Genomic DNA, 24,069 nt, shown 5'->3' with positions numbered 1-24,069 from the left:
GCCATAGTTTACTGACTGTGAGAGAATATTTTACCGACCCCGTAAAATCTAGAAAAGGAGTTCCTATTTGAAAAGCGACCTGAATTATGTTAGTTGATGTTATTCAAAATTAAAAGACCCTAAAATGATGTTGGAAAACCAAATAACTCACATTCCAGGCTGTATTTAGGCATGACAGGGCTTTTTAAGCATTTTATCATATTCGTCCCACGATATGATACCACCACTGAACAGTTCTCAGTCCTAATTCTAAATGATTACATGTTTGTAATCCTTTACCAGAATTTGGAAATGGCTAGGAATAAGTTTTAGAGTTTTATACGACGCAAAAAAATTGTGTCAGTTGGTTTTTCACATGAGTTGTCTGTTTCAGTCATAAATTACAAATATTGGATTGTTAGTTTGGACTAGCAGATTTAATTTTATAAAATATTCCATGTTTGAAAATCGACGACCAACCTCTATGATATACACGTACGTTGTCCCTACGTATAAGCTCCCGCCAGTTGGTCAGTGTGTAACCACTATTGGCCAGTTCCGGGCCACTCTCTGTAACGTAATCAAGAGAGTGGTTAAATCACTCTGACAGTGGTTCCACACTGGCCACCTCTCGGAAGGGACAACGTATATTACAGAGGTTGGTAGTCGATTTTCAAACGTGGAATATTTTACGGAATTCAATCTGCTAGTCCATACTAACAATCAATTTGTGTAATTTATGACTGAAACCGACAACTCATTTGAAAAGCCAACTGTTAGAAAAAAAATTGCGACGTTAAAACACTAGAACTTATTCCTATTAGCGCCACGACGTGGGGCCTATAAAATAGTATTAGGCTAAAATAGGTTCGATCCGCTCCGCGCTATTGCACAGGCGCGAAATGATATCCAAATCAACAGATCAATAGCAGTATTCAGTCCTCACAAACAAAGTAAAACACACATAACAACCCCGGAAGGGGTCTTATGTGTATCGTCGTGTTCCCATTGTATGTATCAGTTAATTGGGGGCAGATCGGGCGGCATGATAATGGTATCTTTACCCACCCGTGATCTTTTGCATCTCGAAAATCCCGAGTCGGTCGTATCCTACACCTCCCTGCATGGCTTCAGGGTGGCTCTCCTGCTGACGCTATCATCGATCGAGCAGACGATAAAATGACGTCATACGAATACCCAGGTGGTGGGGTTCAGCGATGTCGTTATCTTCTGAATGATTGAGAATTTGACGAAAACCAGTATATTATTTGATATGAGTTATAGCACCACTGCATAAACGTTAACAATAGCGAGTTAACCTTCCCCATTCACCGTTAGTCTATTAACCTAGACATTTCAGTCAATAAAATGACGAAAAAATCTGGAGCGCCTGGTTACTAAAAATAGAACTTGTTCGATTGGTTGGAAGTTTGCATGTGATTGCTAAAAATAGACTATTTGCGCGATAAAATAACATGCCTGGCACATGGCTATTCATTCAACACACCAGTCAGGAGCAGTCGGAACCTCTAAGCAAAATGGCAACAAATTACGCGGATGTTTACGTCAAATTGCCTTCTGGAAGGGTGACTAAATTGGACCTTCTCCCAAGCAGTCAGGTGAAGGAGATCTACCGCCGGGTGGCAGAGGAGGAAAAGGTCCGCGAAGCTCAGGTTAAGATCAAATATACAGGAAAGGTACTGAAGAAAACGGATACCATCGGGTACTTGGGCATCTGTAAAGAGACCATTCTAAAAGCAGAGGTAAGATTCTTAATTATTTTTGTTGTTAAGATGAAAATGTCTACAAATATTGATTGAAGCGGGCCAACCCCCCATCATTTACTTTCGAATAGAGCTGGGGAAGGCTAAAAGTGAATTGTGGCTGAGCCTAGACGACAAGGGGCTTCCAAACAAAATTACTAATTCAATGGCTTCAACCTACTGCTGCAGCAGACATTTAGGAGAGCAGTCTATCACCTTCTTGGATTTTCCTAATGTTGGTGGGAATTTCGATAACAGGAGATATTATTACAAAACAAGCCTCGCCTCGCTAGTTAAAGCGCATTTTTTCATTGATTTCAGATCACAGCGATTAAGAAGATTAACATCACCATTAGGAAAGATGATAAAATTTACCCGGTGTGTCTTGACAATGTGTCGTCGGTTACTACTCTCAAAGAGTGCATAGAGTATAAGGAAGGCACGGCACCATCGAAGCAGATTCTAAAGGTACATGTCTAGAATTCCGGAGTAAAAATGTAGTGGGCTCCTCGGCTCTCGGTTGAAATGGCCCTTCGGTTGAAATGGCCCCTTGCTTGATGGCATTTGTCTGCTGACTTGTAGACAATTTAAGCCACATCAATGATCATTGCTTACCATTAATTATGTTTGATGAGTCGCGTGTATGCGAACTATAAAGAGAATGACCTATATGCTTGAGTTATTTCCAATAGATTATAACCCTGTAACATATCAACATGCATGCGGTCGAAAGTGCTGTCTATACATTTCCTATTATTCATGGTGTATATCAGATGGATGAAAAATGAAAAAATTGCGCCGAAATTTTAATGAGAATTCAAAAATTGATACCCACTCCTGTGGCAATGAGATTTGGGGAATATTAAGTCCAGATTGGTCCTTACATCATTCTTAATTTTGCCTTAGATGGGCTTGATGAGAGCAAAATTAAAATGACGTCTCCAAATATCACAGCAATTCTCTCGTCAAGACCGAGAGTGTGCTGTATCCCAAATGGCACCCAGCCAATTCTGATGAAATTCATGCATGTTTAAACCACATGTTTCCCACAGTGTGTGTGAATTTCATTTGGTCGTGATTGTTCAAGTAATGCCAAGTAAAAAAAGAGGTGCAATTCAAAGTCAAAATCTTTGCTGGAGACCTTGGCACTTGACACTTACTGATCAATTCGCCCTCCATCCTGCTTCCATACTGCCCTACGCCTCTTCCTCCTTGTTCAAACTGATTGAAAAAGATGGCAAAGAAACGGATCAAAAAATAATCATACAGGTGCTACATGACACTTGATTGACAGGGGTCGCCTGGAACGTCTCGGGGGACCATTTTGGACATATTGCAATGTGACAAGTTTTCTTTAATTGGCTGACACGTAGACTCTAACAAAGCTTTCTGCACCAGATTTTAAAATTAAAAACAGAAGTACTGAGCTGCGGCGCGCCATATATCGCCGCCGAGATAACGATCTGATTTGCGTGGGAATATCAACAAGGCACGGGAAACATTAAAAATACAATATTTTCATAAATACAATTTATGAAATCTAATTCGTTGCATACAGTAGCTCAACTCTTCAGACTGAAGTCAGAAGAATTCGGACAAAATTCTAGATTTATCAGGTTTGGTATGTTGGTGTTGAAACCTCATGATTACCCGGTACAAGTATTTTTTTACCTCAATACTGAAGCACCGTAGGGGAGTCTATACATACCGCCGCGTCCGTCGTCGTCTGTATCCTGTTTCAAAAACAGTAGCATGTTTCTTAACCGCTAGGGCTATGAACTTGAAACTTTGTACACAGGACCCTTCAGGTAAAGTGATATCCGACACTGAATTTCTGCCCGATCTAATTCTTGACTTGGCCACCAGAGGGCCAGAAGTGGAAAGCTAAAAAGTGCAATATCATGCTGATTAGTGACTTGTTTTCGATGATATTTTTATGGTAGGTACTCCGAGCAAGGATTATCACATGTCCTACGGGTTTTGATTTGACCTACTTTTCAAGGTCTGTCTTGGCCACCAGGGGGCCAACACTGAAAAGGTAAAACGTGCAATATTTTGCTTATTAGTGACTTTTTAAAAATATCATTTTATAGTCGATACTCTGAGAAAGGAAAATCACATGTCTGATGAGTTTTGGATTTGACCTACTTTTAAAGGTAAAAAATGTCAAATGGCTAAAATTGGCCGTTTGAGTGAAGCAAGGGCACGTTTCTTAATCGCTGAAGCTAACAACTTCAAACACATGACCATTTAGGTCAGATAACCTCTGACACTGAATTTCGGTCCAATATGATTCTCGACTTGGCCACCAGGTGATCAAGACTGAAAAGGTAAGAAGTGCAATATCTCGTTTATTAGTGACTTGTTTTCAATAATATTTTTATGGCAGGTATGGTAGATTTTACCTACATGTATATACTATACATGTAGCATGTTTCTTAACCAGCATGAATTCTTAACCACCACATATCTATACGGTGAGCACAATGGCCCCTGGCCTTTTCATTCGACGTGGCTTGTATACATGCTAGACGTGGATGATTCATTTGACATCATCTTCGCCATCATCTCGGAACCTTTCGGCAATTTCCGGAAGGTCGTCGAAAGTATTCACACAGTTCCGTGATGCCGAGAATAACGGCTTGACCTGATAATCAAAAATGTAAATCTTGTGTCATAAAAGCCTAACGATCGGCTGCCTGTATCGAAAAGATGACACATAAGTGAATAAATGATAAGTAATTACAATAATAGGATGGAGACGCAATTAGTCGCATCAATCGCTTAGCTTGAAGTTTTGCTCGATTACAATGCCATATCGCAGTTTGCGGACGAGGCTTATTGTCGAGATTGGTTGGTCCACAGACCCCGACTTTTTGCACAAACAGCACCGGTTCACCTGCGCGTACCATCGAACCTGATCACAACAGTATAGTGTAGCGATGCATTGACATAGATCCTTTAATTAAGAGCCTAACAAACTGGCCCTTTCCGTCGATAGAATTTATTGAATCCCAACCATCTCAAATCACGAAATTAACATATTAGTCAGTTTTAGTGCACGAAAATGTGCTTCAAATGACCATTTTTATCATCAGCCACGTTGACCATTCAGATGTGATAATATTTTGAGTCGTGACTATTTTTTTCGCGCATCCAAATTGCACCCGCAATTGCAACTATTAGGGTGGTTATGAACTTTTGAGAAATTGGTTCGAAATGGCTCTTATATGAGCATTGTATTGTAGAGTGGAAAGTCTCTGCCCACCGGGCAGCCGACAGCTTGGTAGTGCCCTTACTTTGAGTTTTAGTTCAGTTATTCATACTGACAACTGTATTATCTTTACATCAAGCAGTAATATACATTTCCAAAAAAAGACCCAGCCCTCTTCGGCTTAATTGTCACTTGATGACTTAGTCCTTTAAGCTTGATGCACCATCAGACACTGTCAAAAAAGCTTTGGTTGTCTATAACTTTAGCAATGAATCGTTTTTGATGTCTTTTTATTACTAGTCGGATGAACACGTCACCTCACTTCAATATTTTATTTTGATGCCCGTGGATCTCTTATCATTGCAGCACGACGGGGTCCAGTTGACAGAATGTGGTATTAGCTTGGCTGATATGAAGGTGACTGAAGGGTCGGTTGTTGAGCTGAAGATCCGATCTGACATAATACCTGACGCAACAGAATCATCTGCTTCAACTAAAATAAATAATGATCCTGAAGAAGAATGCACTGAAGAACAAATAGAGGTTGGTAGATTTCACGTGTAGCCTGAATGTCTCCAATGACCTCTGAACTGGCAAAATGGCAGCTGCGAAATTTGCGCTCAACGCAACAAAAAAGGCGACTGAAATTAATTTTTTCCTTATTGTGATAGTATTTGGACTCGGCGCAAGAATGAGCATTCCACAATCATCGTGCCAACTGGAAATATAAGCGTAACGGATTGCTGCGGAAGTTTGACTCCGCCATGGTGTTTTGACTGGATGGGGTCGAGATGTCCTACGGAGGCCCACGAGCCTTGTTCACACTCCAAAATCATCTTCCATGACTCTCTTTTCAGGGGTTGCTATCCACCTTCCACACAGGAGGACGGAACATAGAAGTAGTCTTCTCGTTTGATACAACTGGAAGCATGTATCCATGTCTCAGCAAGGTGGGTTCAACAACTTGCCTGAGAAGGCATCAGGACTTCTACATGATGCACTCTTGCTCGTACTTCCTGTATATACTGCACGGTGCCGAGGTTGCATCATCATCATTTTCCGTTGTGCCCTTGCCGAATGGGTCATTCCTCATCATTGCGTCCAGTTTCAAGGCATCAATATGATACTATCGCATCATTGACATAAGATCATATAATCTTGAGGGCACTACATACGACCCATACTTCTATTGAACTGTGACATCTTTCGATAAGTGCAACCTCCTCTCTCGACGCGACTCCACTGATAAAATGATAAACATTACAGCAAGAAATGCCAAATTGCAAACAAAAACGCACTATTTGCCATTCAAACCGCCTGAAATAACTTCATCCAGGAATCATAGCTAGCTCTCCTTTGCCTCCAGGTCCGGACTAAACTTGATGAATCTGTGCGGCGGCTGCTCCGTGATATCCCTAACATCCGCATTGGGATCATGGCCATGGGTGACTACTGTGACTACAGCAAGTATGTTGTCAAAATGAAAGATCTCACCACTGATATCCAGCAGCTAGTAGATTTCGTCAGTGAGGTGCCTGCAACCAGCGGAGGGGACGCACCGGAGGTAAGAGCTGTGTGATGATGTCGGCGTGTTTCTAGGGTGCGAGCTGACTTTAATGTGAGTTCATTTCGTCAGTTTCGGCTGACGACGTGATAAAGTCTGATGCACTTGCGTTATCGGATACAAAATCTGGTAATTTTGTTCAACCTCTACCAACTGCGCACTGATTCCATGTCATCAAAGGAGTATTGCCGAATAACTCTAGCACACATGAAAGCAAATCATTTGAAACCTTGATATACTTATTTGATGACTTCGACTGTGCGCCACGATCGGCAAAACGTGGTACAAAATTTTCCAAATCTTGTATCTGGTTACGCAAGTGCCTGGATTATTGACAAATTTAACTCCTGCAGCGAAGTCTTTTATTAGTAAGTAAAAAGGCTTTTATGACACTATTCGGCTAAACGAATTCTGGCAATGAACGTGTTCTAACACATACAACTGAACTAAAGACAAGCAAAATATTACCAAAATATGAATGAAATCTAACCAGCGTTTTTTTCGTTTGGTGTCCTCTGGTGGCAAGTTTTGAATTAAATTGAGAAAAGTGCGTATCTTTATAAGATTCATTATATGTATCTCATCAGCCTTACATGCTAATGACCTCAAATTTGATGTGCAAGTAACTTCATAACACTTTACATGAGAACTGTGTTTTAATATCAGTTATTTTGAGGCAAAATGTAAATTATTGTTTGCTTTAAAATAATGCTTAAAATTATCGGACTTTTCAATTACATGTATATCATCTATAGGTGAAAATAGCTATCCAAAGTTTTTCTTATCTCATGAACAAAGCTATGTTTAGGTAGAGGAAAGTTGCAAAAGATATTGTGTGTATGCGAGCCATTACGATATTCTGGCCCCGATCTCGCAATTGATAGAATTCAAGCCTCTCAATACTCTGTCTTCAATTGTCTTTTAACAAAGCCCGCTCAGGCCTAGGGCTAAATTCCCATTATTCTCATTCTCATTCTCATTCTCATCATAAGGTTATCCGGGCAAATTTTTACAACATTGGTACCCATAGAACAGCTTCCATGGGGGTCGATCAACCTTAATCAGCAAGGAAAAATAAACGTTATGGCAATTTAAACCTAGTTTGAGGTATTTGATTGGAAATAATCGGTTTTGAGAAAAGCGAGAAACCAGAATAAAAATTGAATGGCATATTCATAAAGAGTGCATTCGAGCTGTTGAATATAAAGGGCAGTCAAAAATTGTCATATGACGCTGTTTAGAACCTATTCATAGAGATAAGATCCACAATTCAAAGAGTAGCAGCCAGTTATAGGCTTTTAGGACCCTCTTTGGCAAAATCGTAGCTCTGTACTACAGATTGCCATTAAATCATCGAAGGTGACAAAATAAAGATTTAGATCCACCCAGTTTAAGCCATCTATCAACTATCTCTTTAATATGAAAAAATTGCAAGTGTTGCATTTCTTTAGGGACACCCTCCATTATGTGCTGGTTGTTAAGTGCTAAAAGTCCGAACACAGTCTTTCAGATTAACATAGAAACTTAACTGCCTCATGCGATCCATGCTTTTGGTGGATACTAGAATGAACCTGTGGTGTTTATTTCTGACGGCGACACTTTTTCTTACATGGAAAATTCCAAGGTGAAAACTTACGGTTGGTTTTTGTGTGAATGCTTCTGCCAAAAAGATTTGTGCCGGTTACCACCCCATAAGGTACTATTTTTATAATGACAGCCATGACAGCAGGCAATCAACATGGTAAGCTCATTAATCTAGCGATGACTAATTTTAAAGTAGACTCTTTTAGTAAAAGATGAGGAGTTTTTCGAACCCGCGCATCATTCATGGGAAGAGAGCTTCAACTGCACTTTCGAGAAAATAGAAATGTACATCCCACTCACATTTGATTTGTTGTTTTACCCACAATAATTCACAATGGTGACCTTTAAATTTCAAATCAAGTGAAATGGACAAGCTTATTAAATCCTACACAATTAATTCCTCACGTTTTACTTAAAATAAACAGTGATGTACATAAAAATAATCATCAGGGAAGTTGTTCTCTCTTTCTGGATCACCAGGACTAATAACATGACTAAGTTAGTGGAATTCGTGATCGTTTGTAAATAAGATTCAACAATTGGGTATAATGCAGTTAGCAGATTTCTTGCTTCTCATTGCAATTTCTTTATTATAATTTCTCCAGGCATATGAATGGGTGCTGCACAAAGCTCAGCAGTTAGATTGGTCTGAAGACTCCGCCAAAGCGTTGGTAGTGATCGGGGATGAGGTACCACACCAACGCTCATATACAGACCAGAATACCAACTGGCATGATGAACTGGATGTTTTGAGAGGCATGGGAGTCAAGGTAAGACCTCTTTTAGTTCACCGGGTGTACTCTTACCGTCAAGGAGAGTTCGTCGTCCATCGTCGTCGTCCATCGTCGTCGTCCGTTAGCACGGCATGATTCGTAACTTCTTGGGCTATGGACATGAAACTTGTGCATATTAAGTAACATTAAGTAAGACCTTCCACACCGTATCCCGATCCGATCCTTTTCTTGGTCTGGTATTCAGGGACAAAGCTGCTGCCGGTCCAGCGGCCAGTCCACCACAGGATTGCAGATATTGTCAGTTCTTTTAAGTGGTCGTTGATGAAGACATGGCTTTTCGAGAGACGATTTTTGAGGTAGGTGGCTTGATCACGATAATACAGTGGAAAGGCACACTTTGCAAATGATCTATAATGATCAATGATCGAATCAATTATGCTTTTTTCAAGGTATACGGAGTTCAGGCACTCAACAATGACTCGTCGACTTTGTTCTACGAAGAACTTGCAGATAGAACTGGTGGCGCTCACCTACGCTTTCAACAGTTTAGTCTTATCACAGACATGTTCTTGGCAGGTTGGTTTCTACTTTCCGAATAGCACTTTCTTTGTACTTGTTTCGCGCACACAGTTAGCCTATTAGGTCTTACAACTTACCTAAAGGGCTATACATCACTCGAGTTTAATGTCAAAATCGGGGGGGGGGCATACTTCTTTAACCAGGGAATGTGATGGCTCTACAGGCGAAAACATAACAAATGACAGGTTTCTGATTGGTCAAGAACTTCGTTGCTTTTCGTACTGAATAATTTAGCTGGCAGTCTGATATTTGACATCCTGAACTTCCAGCGGTATTGCCTCCGTAGCCTCCGACCATACTTCAGTTTAAAATGGATTGCATACAAATATAATGCTGTATTCATTGTCAAGATATTGTCGCGCGTTGTCTGGAAGCTTAGCAATGTCAATACATTAAGGTCAAGATGGATATTTGAAAGATTACTCACGACCCTTACATAGATTATTAGTAAGTTTCATATATCACAAGTGGGCAATGTTTAATTTCCGAATAGCCGCAAAGTCAAACGTATGGCTTTCCCCGCGGTGGTGATCGCAGGGGAAAGATTATACGGGACAGCAGTTTGCATAGCAAAGACCCATGACAGAATTCAGTCGGCCAAGTCACATATTTTGTCACCATCTTATGCTTCCAGTTTGTTACAAAGAATCAAGTCCCGAACAGTTGCAGGCATTCTGTGACGAAGTCGGGGAAGAAGGCCGCATGACGGAGGAAGCTAAGGAAATGTTTGAAAAGCTTGAAGAAGCCCAACAGTCAGATAGTAAAGAAGAAGAGGAGGAGCAACGAGACCAACCAAAAGTAAGCCAAAGTCTTTAAATGCTTTTGATGGAAGAATCTTTATGTCAAAACTGACGGGTAAAAAATACCCTTTTGAGTAAGGCCGAAGCGTATCTCTCGGGAATGTTTGCACATTTAGTTCTTCTGCTAAATATAGCCTTTACCCCCCCCCCCCCCCCCCGAACACAATAGAGATGCATCCCAGAGATGCATTCTGAAATCAGTTTATACACACATAGCGTGATAAAAAAACGCGCCGAACTTCAAGGGCTAATAACTCCTAATTCTTTTCTGACACGGGAGTGAAAATTAGTCCATATTTAGATCTATATTCTTAAGATTGAGTGCAAGAAGCTTTGCTAGTCTCTGTTTGACACCCAGTAGAGGAACCCTTGTCAATAATTGCACTGTCCAAAATGGTCATGTAGAGGTTGTCCGAGCGGTCTTATCAAGACTACCACTAAAGATCGCCTGCTCAGTATAATTTCCTTAAACATTTCGGTCACGGGGTCGACGCCTTATTAACTCCATTGCATACATGTTTAGGTACCAAGGTGCTTGTGAGCACATCTCATTTGGATGGTTTACTTTTTTAGCGGTATGTGGGAAAGCCATGGTGGGATCCTGAACTTGACAGTTCCAAAAAGCCCATGTATTGCTACGACGTCGCCACAGACATGTGGTCTCCGCAATGGAAGAAAGACAGATCAGAAACATCTCCTGGTCGAGCATATCCATGCCCAATGGGAGATCTTTCCATTCCTGTTGTAAGCACTGGAGGTGGGGATGACCAACCCCCGTCTGCCGTTAGCACCAGAAAATCAGAGTCCGTCTGGAAGAGAATTAAAAGGAGATTCTCTCTGAGAAAGAGGTAGGTAATCAAACTTCCAGCATCCTTGTACAAGTTCTTGGTCAGGTTAGGCATGCTTTACACGACACCTTGTATGAAAGAATGACTCGGAACTAGAAGCTTTGCGAAGTAAAAATTACGGAACTGTACAGTTTTGTATAAGTTAACATTTCCCGGACTGTAATCACATACATTGTCAATGTGTCATGTTCATACTCGCTACTTGTTTACTTTTTGCAAGTTGAACACGAGACATTACGTTACGTTATTTAACCGTACTGCACTTGGGGAGATAACATTAACTTCCATTACCAGTATAAATGATTATCTTGGTATCTTAGTCTATGCTTTCTGAGCTGAATATTTCAATAATTATGAGTGTTTTTTTTCATAAACTTTACAGGAACCATTGAGATTGACAACGATAATGGAAATAGTAAAAACGGAAAACGCTGTGCTATGCATTTACTCGCAAGGATTATTCAATGGGCATTCAACCTGGGGCCAGGAAATGGGGTCTAGGAGTATCGCCGACATATAGTAAAGGCCCTAAAATACGCTTGCCTGTGTTTTATTTTATAACTGCAAAGGAGAATTCGTACTTATATAAGACCATTGGCGGAATCCAAGAGGCTGTTTTTGTGACAGCATTGGGTTCGGGAGCAGAATGAAAATGCTCTTTTTCATGATGAATAGGTGAAAACATTGCACACATGTACTTCGTAGTTTTAAAGTTCCGACCAAAATAGTTGCAAGTCAGCCGGACGTACTAACTTTGATAACGAGAATAACTCACAGGTGGCAAAACCAGCTTCATTCAGACCTGCCATTTTGGAGGAAAAACGCGAACTAAAATCTCGTCTTTCTCTAAGAGGCTACTTATATCAATAAATCTGGTTTGGGAGCAAACATATTTGCGAGAACTTTTGTAACTGGTATATCATCTATAAGATAATTTTTACTTTGACCCTAAAATTATTGTCATGAATTCAAAAACTAAGGATGAGGGGTAGAAAATCTACTATAACCATAATTCATGCAATTGTGGTCAGCTACATAAATGAACATGACTGCGCCAGCCTCAATCTGGTTGCACTGGGCATAGTGCAGTGGGCATCCCTCCAACTTCCTTGCAATGCAGTGTCAAGTGACATTATGTTGAAAAAAAATAGTACCTTTGCACGACATTATTCTCTTGACAGTGTTATCGCTCATTAGCAACCAAAGCCATGTATTATCTGCAAAATGAAGTAGGTAATAGGTATTCCATTGACTTGCATGTGTATATCATAGCGGTCCTCAAAGTCGCCCTCTTTTTCCAATCTCAGTTTGCCATAACAAAAAAGCGAGTTCAGTTGAGATGTAACCCACCATCATAAGTTGGAGAACGTAGTTGAGCCAATTCTCGGTGCAGCGTTTGACATGTTTGACGGTATAACAGCCCAGCTGACGTAGCTAGTGTTACATATATATTTGTATAAGGTACCCATGGCAACAGTTTCTTAGTAACATCCTGGTCAACCAATGCCAGGCTCGGTTACGTAACCCGCCATGAGGTACCACGGAGTTCGAGAGATTAGCCTTGGCTCCCATCAAGGAAGGAGCAAAATAAATGATATAAAAGAGACATACGTGTTGTCCGAATTGAAAGGAGCAGAGGAACCTGGAGGGCGCTAGCCCATATATTACACTAGATCAACCGTTAGGCTAAATGACGCAGAGTGAATAATTTGTGTATCGTGTACATGTATTTATGTAAATAATGAATAAATAGTATTACTCAATAGTTTTCTCCAGTTGTATTATCAGTGTGTGGCTGATAAGATGATCTGCGACACAAACATTATTGGATCGACACTCGCAGTCACTAAAAGTCCCAATTCCTTTGGTTTTAGCTTTGTCGTTTGCGTAACTGCGAAACGACAAGCCAACGGCTCCAGAACTTGCCTCAAAACGCATATGGAACATCTAGATTCTAAACTCTATTTTTTGAAAGTATTTTATTTGTCTCAGAAACGGTGGCAACAGCTCCAGAATGGGTCTATGTACAGTCCTTCCAGAAAGTAATTTTCCACAGGTTTTTTTTTAATATCACAGAGATATAAGATAATTGAGTGCGGTTTTCAGCAGAGAATGGTATATCTAGTTGATCACGTATCTGATGTATTTGGACGCAACTAACCCTGTCTCTTCATTATGTAACAGGCAATTTTAAAAATGTCAAAAATGGCATATTCTATTTTCGTTCTTTTTCACAATGTATGGGTGAACTATGATGCAACAAAGGTTTTTTGTGCTTTCATTACTAGAAAATTCCTGCTAAATTCTTTCATTTTGAAGATTAGTTTTAGCTCGCTACATGTGATTGTTTTTTTCCAGACAGCTGGTGACCTTTAAGAACACTCCTCATAGTCAGCAATGCAGTCGGGGACTTTATGGCCAACTCAGCTCATACATGAAGGATTGGGTCTATATCAAAGGTTATGGAAGAGATTAAAAAAATAACATAAAAATCCTAAAAAAATTTGCCTTTGTCATGACTATCGAACACACTCTATGGAATTTCAAGTTCCACAAAACGATGGTCATAAAGCACAGTTTATGGGTTCATTTGAATTTTTAAAAAGGCACATGAAATAAAAAAAGTGATTTTTGGACTTTTTTTGAGATTTTTGTTGCATAATAAAGGGATGGAATTAGGTGCATCCAAATACAACAGATATATGACCAACTAAATATACAATACTCAGCTGAAAACCGCATTCAAATATCTTATTTTATCTCTGTGATATTTTCTAAAAACGGTGGACATTCACTTTCTGGAAGAACTGTCCTTGTACTCGGGGAGCTGGAGTAATTTGACAATTGAATGCGATTCGGTTAAAATATAGACAGCACTGTGGGCATACCCCGGCGCAGTTTTTTATCGTGGCGAGGCGGTCCTGATCCTGTCACTGTTTGAATTGGCCACCATTGAACCAGAGTGTGCTGAAATCGCTCATGGTCACGCACCTCGCAGCTCGTGGTTGTACGAAAATAGTTCAGTTTAAGATGAGTGCGTGGTCTCACCAGACCAGTTGGTATTTTCCATTTAAGATATAGTTCTTCTTGAATTGTGAATTAGGCCGGTGTGTTTAAAATGAAAAAAAATGATGAAGTTTCAGTCCAACTGGCTTATTTATGCGGTGTTGAGGCTCCATTTAACCCGTGGTAAAAAAGCTGATTCGCGGGTTGAAAGCCGTCAAATATCCCCCCCCCCCTAACTTCAGACCCCCAAACCCTGAAATTATCATGCATAACGTACATGCATGCAGGCTCCAGGATTAATTGCTACAGATTGACACTAACTCTAACACTAAATCTCAGTGTTTAATCCAAAACCGACTTTGAAATCACCCATTGTATTCGTTAAGTTAAAAGTGAAATCCTCTTGAATGTTACAACATGTGCGAGGAGGCATCACAGAGACGAATATTCGCGTAGGCAGGGGGTGATATCCCCTGCAGACGAAGGTGGCACTATTTCAACATACTTGCGAAAAAATTACTCCCAAATTTTACCATTTGGATGTTTAGTCACATCCAAATTTGATTTGATAGCAGGGCAAATAGCATTCTCCAACTGGCTACTCAAATTACGGCGTCAAATTGCGATTTTGCTGATTCCTTTAAATTGATTTTGACTCGAACGTTAGACCCGTAGTGGGTACTTTCAGAAATAGAAAATTCGGGGCGATTTGAATCCGTGTGCCCGGGATGTATAAGATATGCGAGAATTGCAGGCTTCGATTACCTCATCTCAGTGTTCGTTGTTGCATTTGACGCTAGGTCACACTATACAACAATGGAAAGAACAACCTGGGATCGAATTAAATTTACTAGAAATCATTGCAAGATTGCGATGACAAGAGGACCGACTTCAAAACACAATGCCAAAATGGAAGGTCACGCAGTCTTATGTCACGGAGTCAGCGCTCAGCCGTCAATGCGATCATGTTTTTCGCACAAATTCAACATGTAGAAGCAACGGTTTGAGTGCATATCGATTCCGTTGGGAAATTGTTTGTGATTTACTGAAGACAACCGTGCTAACTTCATCCAAAACTCCTACATTATTTCCTCTTGATATAAGTTCATCCATGTCACAATCGAGACAGTGTCCATCTGGTGATAGAACGCCTACACTGACAAGGAAAAACAGTTTGCTTTCTTCACAAAGACAAAGTAAAGTTTACAGTGTAATTCCCGCGCTATTTCCCATCACGATATAGTTTTAACTTGGGGACAATACGTGCAATGTTCGTGGTATCACCAACATATTTTCCATCGGAATATCCTATGTGTTTCCAGTGATGGTCAGTGAAGGAATGTTTAGTCGGGGTCAAACTGAAATCTTTTGTCATTAACCACACACAGGCGAATTGCTGCCGCTTTGAAAGAGGCATGAAATTCGAGCACATATTCCGGAATTTAGGTAACTGAAATTCGTCATCGAACGTTGGGAAAAACAGTTCAGGTGGCGCTAAGAATACTTCATACTCTTTTTCAGCGCGCATCCGTTTTGAGTACATCCGTTGATACTTGAGGAGAGTGTGGGTCAAGGCCAAAGGACCGGTTGTAAAGATGACGCGTTCTATTTGATGTATATTTATATCGGATTGGTTTGCTATATCGTTTATAAGTAAAGAAAAAAAGGGATGACCTGATCTGCAGGCCATGAAAGCGTTGCAGACGTGAAAATCCATGTTATGCAGTAGGCGGCTAAGTTCGAGAGGTGCTTTCGCAAGAATACAGGAGTAATTTTGTAGAATTGATCGCAGGGGTTTTAGACTCTCCACATCCATGTCAGCATAAATTCCTCCATAATGGTGCAAAAGAAAATACCGAGTCACATCGACCCTTTCGAGCTGATATTTGTACAGAAGATACTTCATCATAAATGGCTGGTAGAGATGACGCATGAACATCTTCATGGAACTGTCTGTCCAAAGGTTATACTCGAGCTCGGGGTTGTGTTTTATCCACGATTCCACGTATGGTACATAGATAGCCGGGATACTGGTGTTCTTATACATCTGGTGTAAGATCCTAGGAATGGTGTACTCTGGTATAGCGGGAATACTGCGGGTTGTCTTGTTAACCGTGAGGCGACTAACCTTCCACAAAGTCGGACGAACACTTTGTAACCTCTTTTGGAGGTCGATGACCTCCCCACTTGTCCTGGTTAGATCATCCTGCAACTTCGAGTGCATCCTTTTATGACGTGATTCAAGAACACCTGCAGTTGCCTCAGTGACCAACATATATCGCACATTTAAATCCGGGTACCCCAACATATCAAACGACCGCCTTTCAATAACCGTTCCTCCGAATTTCGCCAATAGATGCGGACTGCCGAAAGCATTGCTGATGACAGCTCGTAGTTTCTTTTGCAATATTTTAGCATTAGGTACAAAATATGTTTGGCTGACGCAGACACAGAAAACGAATGAAATAGTAAGTGATATCCGGGTACACCACTTCCTGTGACGTGTTTTGTGCTGGGACATCCTGGTGCAGTGGTGTTTAGGAACAGTTTTTATCTAAGTTCCGGTGTATACGTGTCCGATGTCCTGGCACGCAAACCAGATGCGATGATTGAAAGGGAACGGTAAGAACACGATTGAAAACAAGGTCAACATAAGATTATGTGAATAAATACGAGTTCAAATTTTTCACAAAATCGTCCACGTTTCTCTGTATTCTACACAAAGAAACAAGAAAATGGGAGTGTACCGCTTGCGGAACCAATGCACTGTATCCTTTCCGTTCCTGCAATGCTATTGATCACTTGCAATATTTGACCCCCATTTATGAACAATTCAGCTGTGTGCTCTGCTAATGAATAATAAACTGAATAATTAATTTGAGGACTGCAAGCAATGTATATGTATGTCTGTTCATATTATTAGTCTTTTCGGTCTCGGTAATAAGGAAAAAATCAATCTTCGTCACAGGCCGAGGTGCTGCAGTAACTCATTGTCGATGGGGATTGAGAAATGATCGCTCTATGAAGAAAAAAGAAACATGCCCTGAGAAAGAAGTTGGGGTAAAATGTTTTCTAGTTTAGTACCAGGTAACTCCTCTCCTAAACATCTATTTGGTTATCCAGAAAACAAGTTTAAAGTTGTGTATCTAAGAGATGGACGCCCAGAAAGTTTCCAAATAAGTTGTTGACATTTAGGATAAAATGATGTAAATCTATTCTGAGAATTTGAGCACTACGTCGATTGCACGTTTTACACGTTATTATTTTCATTTCCATTAAACACGTATGAAGACGCGTAAACAAATACTAGTATCTAAATTCATATTTGTTTACTCAAATTCGTGATCAGGCATGTACTTACATAAATTGATCCCCGTACAGTGTCAACTTCGACCTTTTATTGGTAATTAACTCAGTATCAATATAATTAAAAGCCCTGCAATTGTCATTTTCGCTCCCTGCAGCGCCACTCCTTGGGGAGGTGTTGCAACCTACGTTCCCTGGCGTTACACTAGATGAGGAGTAAAATAGCATTCCGCGAAGTTACTATTTATAGCTCACAAGGTCATTTGCATAAGTCACGTGACAGTCGGACATCGACACTTATTTCTACGCATTTGAGCTTATTTCAAAGTCAATTATCTTTGACCCTGCATTGTTTTTAGCATGAATGATACCATAGAGTCAGAGAGAAAAATATTCAGAACAATTATGTAGTATTTCCAACACTCGGACATGTGCCAGATTGAATCTAACTGCCCTAGTTAGAAAGCCTGAATCCATTACGAAACCGCATGTTTGTCCGACATTGCCTGTAATTCAGCGATGGGGAAATAGAGGGCAGCAGCTGCAGTGACATCATCTTCGCGGAATGCTATTGAGATGAGGCTATTTAAATATCAGGAAATTAAAGTAGAGATCAAGAAGTCATTTTTATAAATGTAACAACAGGGTGTTTCAAAAAAAGTAAACCGAAATTAATTTGTTAATTTCCTGGACGTGGCTAAATGTTTTGCAAATTGGCAACCACCATTTATTACCTAATGATGTCCTCTTTTTTATGATACCATGAAATCCAATTTACTGTGACAGATGACTGAGCACGAAGCAGTTCAATCAACCATGTCAGAACTGGTCTTGCACCAGACTTACCGCAGCGGAACTCCGACAAATAAAAAAAGAAAGACCAGTGTGTCCTTATGACGAGCAAAAATGTATTCAATGATTTAACATCTGGGTGCTAAGGTCATTCCTGTCTTAACCTATCTCCAGTGTCCTTCGACATGGCCCTCATTATTCAGTTCGGGTTCTCATTGCTCTCAATGCATTCCTGATTACGGGTCTCTCTGTCCTCCTAGGTCTCAACTGCAGCGACGATTCTGGCACGTAGGTAATCGATATCTTGTGGAGGCGACTTGTTAACTTCGTTCTCGAGATGTCCCCACAAAAAAAATCACAGGCGGTGAGGTCAGGGGACCTTGGTGGCCATTTAATCTCACCAAATGTATCTGCTACTTGCTGGAGACTTCCAGTCCTCAACTACTTTTTTACCTCAAACACACGCTGCTTAGTTGCATTTTGATGGTCTGAGAAAATGAGCAACTCTTTCAACGTGTAAGGAGTGTGCAATGGAAATACATGCAAAGGATTGCATAATTCAGAGGCCCAACAAAAGCTCTGCACTGGGCAGACATGTTGATCAAGAAAACGCCTATCTAATGCAAGACCAGTTCTGCCATGGTTGATTGAACTGTTTAGTATTTAGTCATCTTTGACAGTAACTTGGATTTCTTGGTGTCATAAGAAAGATGACATCATTGGGTAATAAATCATGGTTGCCAAATTCCAAAATATTTAGCCATATCCAGGAAATTAACAAATTAATCTCGGTTTCCTCGTTTTGAAACACCCCGTATATGTATCAAATGTACCAACTTCTCGATTGGTTAACAATATCTTTACTTTTTTTGGTAGCAACTTTCTTTAACCCTTCTAACTAACCCAAAACAGAAATGACGTTAATCTACTGATTGCACAAAACAGTCAAAACAGTACTATTTACTGATATGTTTATATCCTCTCCCTCACTCGTCTGCACGTTCTCCCACTCATCTTCACTTAAACTCTCTCATCCCCACCCTCTTTACATAGCTGTCTGCTCACGTTATCTTTCAAACCATGCCGTAGTAATATGAAAGATGATGTACGACAATTAACGACTTTTTTTTAAAAAGACCCCAAAAAACATGTCCTTTGACCTTAATTTTAGTAAAAGCGCCATTTCTAGACATACCACTTTTCTTTATACTAGGGCTAAGCTTATGCTACTAGAGGTTGTTTTACTAAATAAACAAGGGGTTTAACACTAAATAAATGATTCATTACCCATTAGCAACACAACATAAGGATATGTTTACATATGACTTCTTTAACTTTGATGTTTATGTTACCCCTAATCGTTTGTCTCTTTAACATAACTCATGGGTTATTAAGTTTGAAAAATAGAAAGGACTGTCTAAGATTGATGAATAGCCCACTGCTGATTTACCAGAATCAATTTAACATGGCTGTATGGTTTGCAACAACTGGCTGTGGGGTTTCATCTAAACCACAGTGATCAAATGATCAGGTCATTTTACAGGTTTCACAGCTTTTACAAAATGCATGTAAGTAAAATCATAAAAAAACTACGGAAACCACCACCAGGTGAAATAAATTTCAATGAAGTAAACAATAACATAAATCGTAATAAACTTGGACAGTTTATAACGAGTTTAAATTAGATAATAGCTGCGCTTACACCACGAAATATTGGTGGACCAATTGCACGTACACCACCACATTGCCGCGACAAATTGGTTCGGCAATCCATTGCCAATACAAATTGCCGGGCGAATTTGTCCCACCAAGCTTGATGTCAAATTCGCCCGGCTTGTTAAAAGCTCGGCTTTGTCGTGGTGTACGCGCAAATGGATCGGCAATTAGCTACACGTAGTTAGATGGTTCGGCTCCAGGCGGCGTTTTCGAAATGGCGCTTTCTGCTTATTGTTTGCGCGCCATCTGTAGCCGGATTTTACTAGCTGCAGCTATGGTGAACGCGCTTGGTGGATTTTCGATGGTGCGCATTGGTTCGCGAACCAAGATTGGTGTTCCATTTTCAGGTGGTGTACGTGCTGCTAATGAAGGGTGGACTTCCTGGATTGTACCAGATTACAACACCAACATAACCGATCCCGAGTATTACGTCAATAGTTGGAACAAACAGCTTACGATGCAAGCTTATTCGAATAAAACACACCCATTGTTCAAGGCAGAATGGGACGAGGGAATGAAAAACACGAAGTATGGTGATGGTTGGGTCATTGATAAAATTGATAAACATAAAAATGTAATTGATGTCATCAAACAAACCATGTCAAACATACCAACAGTTCATGATACAAAGGTCAAATGGTTTCTCTAATCCAGGAATACAAAGGTTGAATGATTCTATCAGAACTTATGGTTATTGTAAACTGGGTGCTCAAACCAATTGCAGGACGAGGAGGAACACAATGAGATACACAGAATGACTTTAATAAACTTTTACAAGATTCTATCAATAAACATCCTGATATTCCAACTTCAATTGCTAGGTAAATCGCACCTAATAATGCGAAACTTGGTAAGATTGATGTCAAGAATAAAACGACTTTAACACCACCAATGATGGAAGGAGAAAGTGTTAATACAATAAGGGTGGAAACTATGACTTCGTCAAGTTTGACTAATGGTGTCATTGTGAAACCTGATAGTAAAATTAAGAAACCTATTACTAAGATTGAGAGTAAGATTAATGAAACTGACCACAGTCATGTTGATCACAGCCATGTTGCTGATATTGAGCTTGGTAAGCCTCCTATTGCTAACAGTCATGCTACTGATAAATCAGATGACCCACATGATGCCATTAAATTCCTATTGTACACAGTGGTTGGTAGTTTGGTAGTTTGGTAATTTTACTTGTTATTTAAATATGTATGAAGGAGAATTGGAAATGGATCCATTAGGTGATTTTAATGATTATGATACTGGTAATGATATAGCAGATTACAATTCAGTTTCTACTGATGACAGAACAGCACAATACAATACAGATCTTACTAATGTAATTGAGGGAACATCAGATTACAACATACATGTAGTTCATAGTAATTTAACTGCTGAAGATACCTTTTCAACTCAAGAAAGAATGAGAAGGTATTGTCCCTGAATTGATGGTAAGAGATTTTAAATACACTGCTGGATAGACCAGATGATGCAATGGAAGGAACAAACTGGGGGGGGGGGGGGGGGGGATAACAATCTGAATAAACTCGCACCACACACTCAAGCGGAAGGAAACAATCCTTGATACAATCTATCAGATAAAGAACTCAATGATAATAAATAATGTAACGTGAAACAAAGAGACTGGATAAGATATTTATCTTGTGGAAAAGATGGTGATAGACGATTCTTTTAAGTAACGAGAAAGGATAGTATTAAGTTCTTTGCTGAGAGCACAATAAAACAAAAAAATTGTCCAACTTTTCTTCAAAAGATACAAAAAATGATTGAACCTGATTTACAACAGCACCTAACCTACTAGAACCTATTGAAGGCTCGACCCAAGTAAACCAACCTTAATTAGTAACTCCTGAAACACAAACATTAATTAATGATGTAATCAGTTCAAACCGACCAATCACTAGGATAATTAACACAGCGGATGAAGAATTAAAAGCAGTTGGTTTCACGGATAATGCCTTGAGAGAAGTTAGAGCGCTAAAAGAGGCTGGTGATGATCTTGCTGCTGTAAAAAGGGCTAATGACACGAAAATAGAAGAGCTAGAAAATCAGCTCAAAAATCTAACCAGAGATTATGTAAACTCTGTAGAAGAAGATGTTGAAGAAAACCTAGCATTAAAAGAAGAAATTGTTAAAGTTAAAGACGAACTTAATATGGAAAGAAGAAAAGTAATTTAGTTGGACAGAGAAACGGAAAGCAGAATGAAACGCTTATTATTATTATTAATAATAACTGATGTCTTGAAGAAACCAGACTCAGAGATCCCTCTAAAGGATAGAATTAAGTTACTCTATAAAACAGAAGGTTTAACAATTGGTGCCATATTAACAGCTGTTATTATGGCGTTAACAACTCTAGGCCTGCTTATCAGCAACGCTTTGAAACCTTTTCCCAAACCAGGACCTGGACCTGAACTAGATCCTAAACCTTCGATACCAGATAAGGTTAAAGAAGGACTCAAGAAGTCGCCTGAATAGTTAAAAAAATGGCTAAGAAATCAGCTGCAGCTTTACGATGAAAAATAGGGTCTATCGTTTAAGTGTCAGTCCATGATACCACCATGCAGAGGGTGGCAAGGTGGGGGTCAACCGTTTTTAACGAGATTAGGTATGCAAGATCCTTCCACTAAGACATCATTACACAGCAATTGATGACTCTCAAAAATCACTAGCAACCGAGTTAGGGGCAGGCCTAGTTAGGGGGCTTGTTTTAGCTTTTTTCCCCCTATTTTTTGTGTATTTTTGGGTCAATGTTGGGCACTCCTGCAGAGACTAAAAAAATAGCTGGATTTTCCCCCTTTGTATGATGGAAGTATTTGATGAGATCTTACATTCTGCAACATGTCATTGAGTAACACTTCATACTTTGGTCGTGCTAGGCCTAGTAATTATGCATACCTAGGGGCAGTGCTTAGGAAGAGCTCTCTATCGACGCTCATATCTCCAACACTGCAGGTCTTTGAATGCTGTGGCTTGCACATGATAAAGGTAATGATACCTACTTTCAAAATCAGAAATAAAATTTCCGGCCGCTTTTACTGTTTTCCCAGGATAAACCAAGGAAAAAGTGCTATTTCCCACCAAAATGACACTCATTGGCTAGTGCTGCCACCTTGTGTACACTTGATGAATTATAAAATAAATGCATAATGAACACATCATTTATGCTTGGTGCTGGCCATGAGGATTAGTAGTTACTGTCAACCACCATGATCACCCCCCCCCCCCATGCCTAGGCCTACTAACCTATTTTAAGTAGGCCTACCGGTAAATAACTCCACTTGCATTTTTCCCCCCAAAAAAGAACAAGCTCATCACTACAAATTTGCCCTTGATGAAAGCCCTTTGGGGAATTGGGCCCCATAGGTCCTGAAATGCTGATTTGAATTTCAAATAACATTTCGGCCTTGGCCTACCTGATGGCAACGTAATTGAATAAGCCACATGTAGGCCTTCTTACAGTCCGAAAACCTAAAGAAACCCCCCTGTTGGTGAGGATGCTAATGTTGACCCATTCATCAGCCTGTGTCATGCTGCCAGAGCATGTTGTAAGGGTTGGACCCCCCCCCCCCACGGCTAAGGCACCTGAATGGCATGTGGTATGACCTACTAATACATCTTTATCAACCCATGCAGGGATCATCCTGTTCCTAAGAACCTTGCAGAAGTGCTCATTTCACATACTAGTAACACCTTCCATTGCTAAGGAGCCAATTGACCAAAGGTGCAGTTCCTACTGTAATTACTGTTTGATGAGGACAACCCTGCAGTTGGCTGCACCGTCAGAGTACTGCTATTGGAAGTTTTTAGCTCCTTGGTTGGCGGTGAAATGTTCTCCTGGAGTTGCTCTAGCATTGGCTAAATTGTACATATACATGTACTGGAATGGGGAAGTTTTTCATGAACTGAGTTACGGTACTGTCCAGTCCCTTAGGAGAGATCACAACTTTCCACATGCTACACTTGTACCTGTCTGCAGAGGACAGTGCTGCCACCTAAGAAGCAGGGACACTTTTTTTTTACAAATGGGTGATTTATTTACAAGCTAATATAATGATACATAGAAAAAGGCTATTTTGCAGACAATAGCCAAACCACTACTAACCACTACTAGGGAGGGACCAATACTAGTAACACCTCATTTACGGTACTACATGTCAGGCCCAAGT

The 24,069-nt window shown here is 40.1% G+C and overlaps 1 protein-coding gene across 1 annotated transcript; it reads left to right on the top strand.

Moving 5' to 3' along the window:
* The first annotated feature begins 1,492 nt into the window (after positions 1-1,492).
* Positions 1,493-12,828, top strand: LOC135492811 (uncharacterized). Its single transcript, XM_064779454.1, has 10 exons — positions 1,493-1,742; positions 2,064-2,210; positions 5,323-5,499; positions 5,814-5,906; positions 6,323-6,520; positions 8,710-8,874; positions 9,288-9,414; positions 10,052-10,215; positions 10,791-11,065; positions 11,448-12,828. Exons 1-10 carry the CDS (start codon positions 1,518-1,520, stop codon positions 11,455-11,457), a joined length of 1,581 nt encoding a protein of 526 aa, XP_064635524.1. The 5' UTR covers positions 1,493-1,517; the 3' UTR covers positions 11,458-12,828.
* Positions 12,829-24,069: the final 11,241 nt, after the last annotated feature.

Source organism: Lineus longissimus, chromosome 8 (assembly GCF_910592395.1).
Source record: "Lineus longissimus chromosome 8, tnLinLong1.2, whole genome shotgun sequence".
Classification (NCBI taxonomy): Eukaryota; Metazoa; Nemertea; class Pilidiophora; order Heteronemertea; family Lineidae; genus Lineus; species Lineus longissimus.
This window is presented reverse-complemented; position numbering and strand designations above follow the sequence as displayed.

Coding starts and splice junctions, on each gene's coding strand:
- LOC135492811 (XM_064779454.1), top strand. CDS start 1,518: ATGGCAACAAATTACGCGGATGTTTACGTCAAATTGCCTTCTGGAAGG. Junction 1,743..2,063: donor AGACCATTCTAAAAGCAGAG/GTAAGATTCTTA, acceptor CATTGATTTCAG/ATCACAGCGATTAAGAAGAT. Junction 8,875..9,287: donor TGAGAGGCATGGGAGTCAAG/GTAAGACCTCTT, acceptor GCTTTTTTCAAG/GTATACGGAGTTCAGGCACT.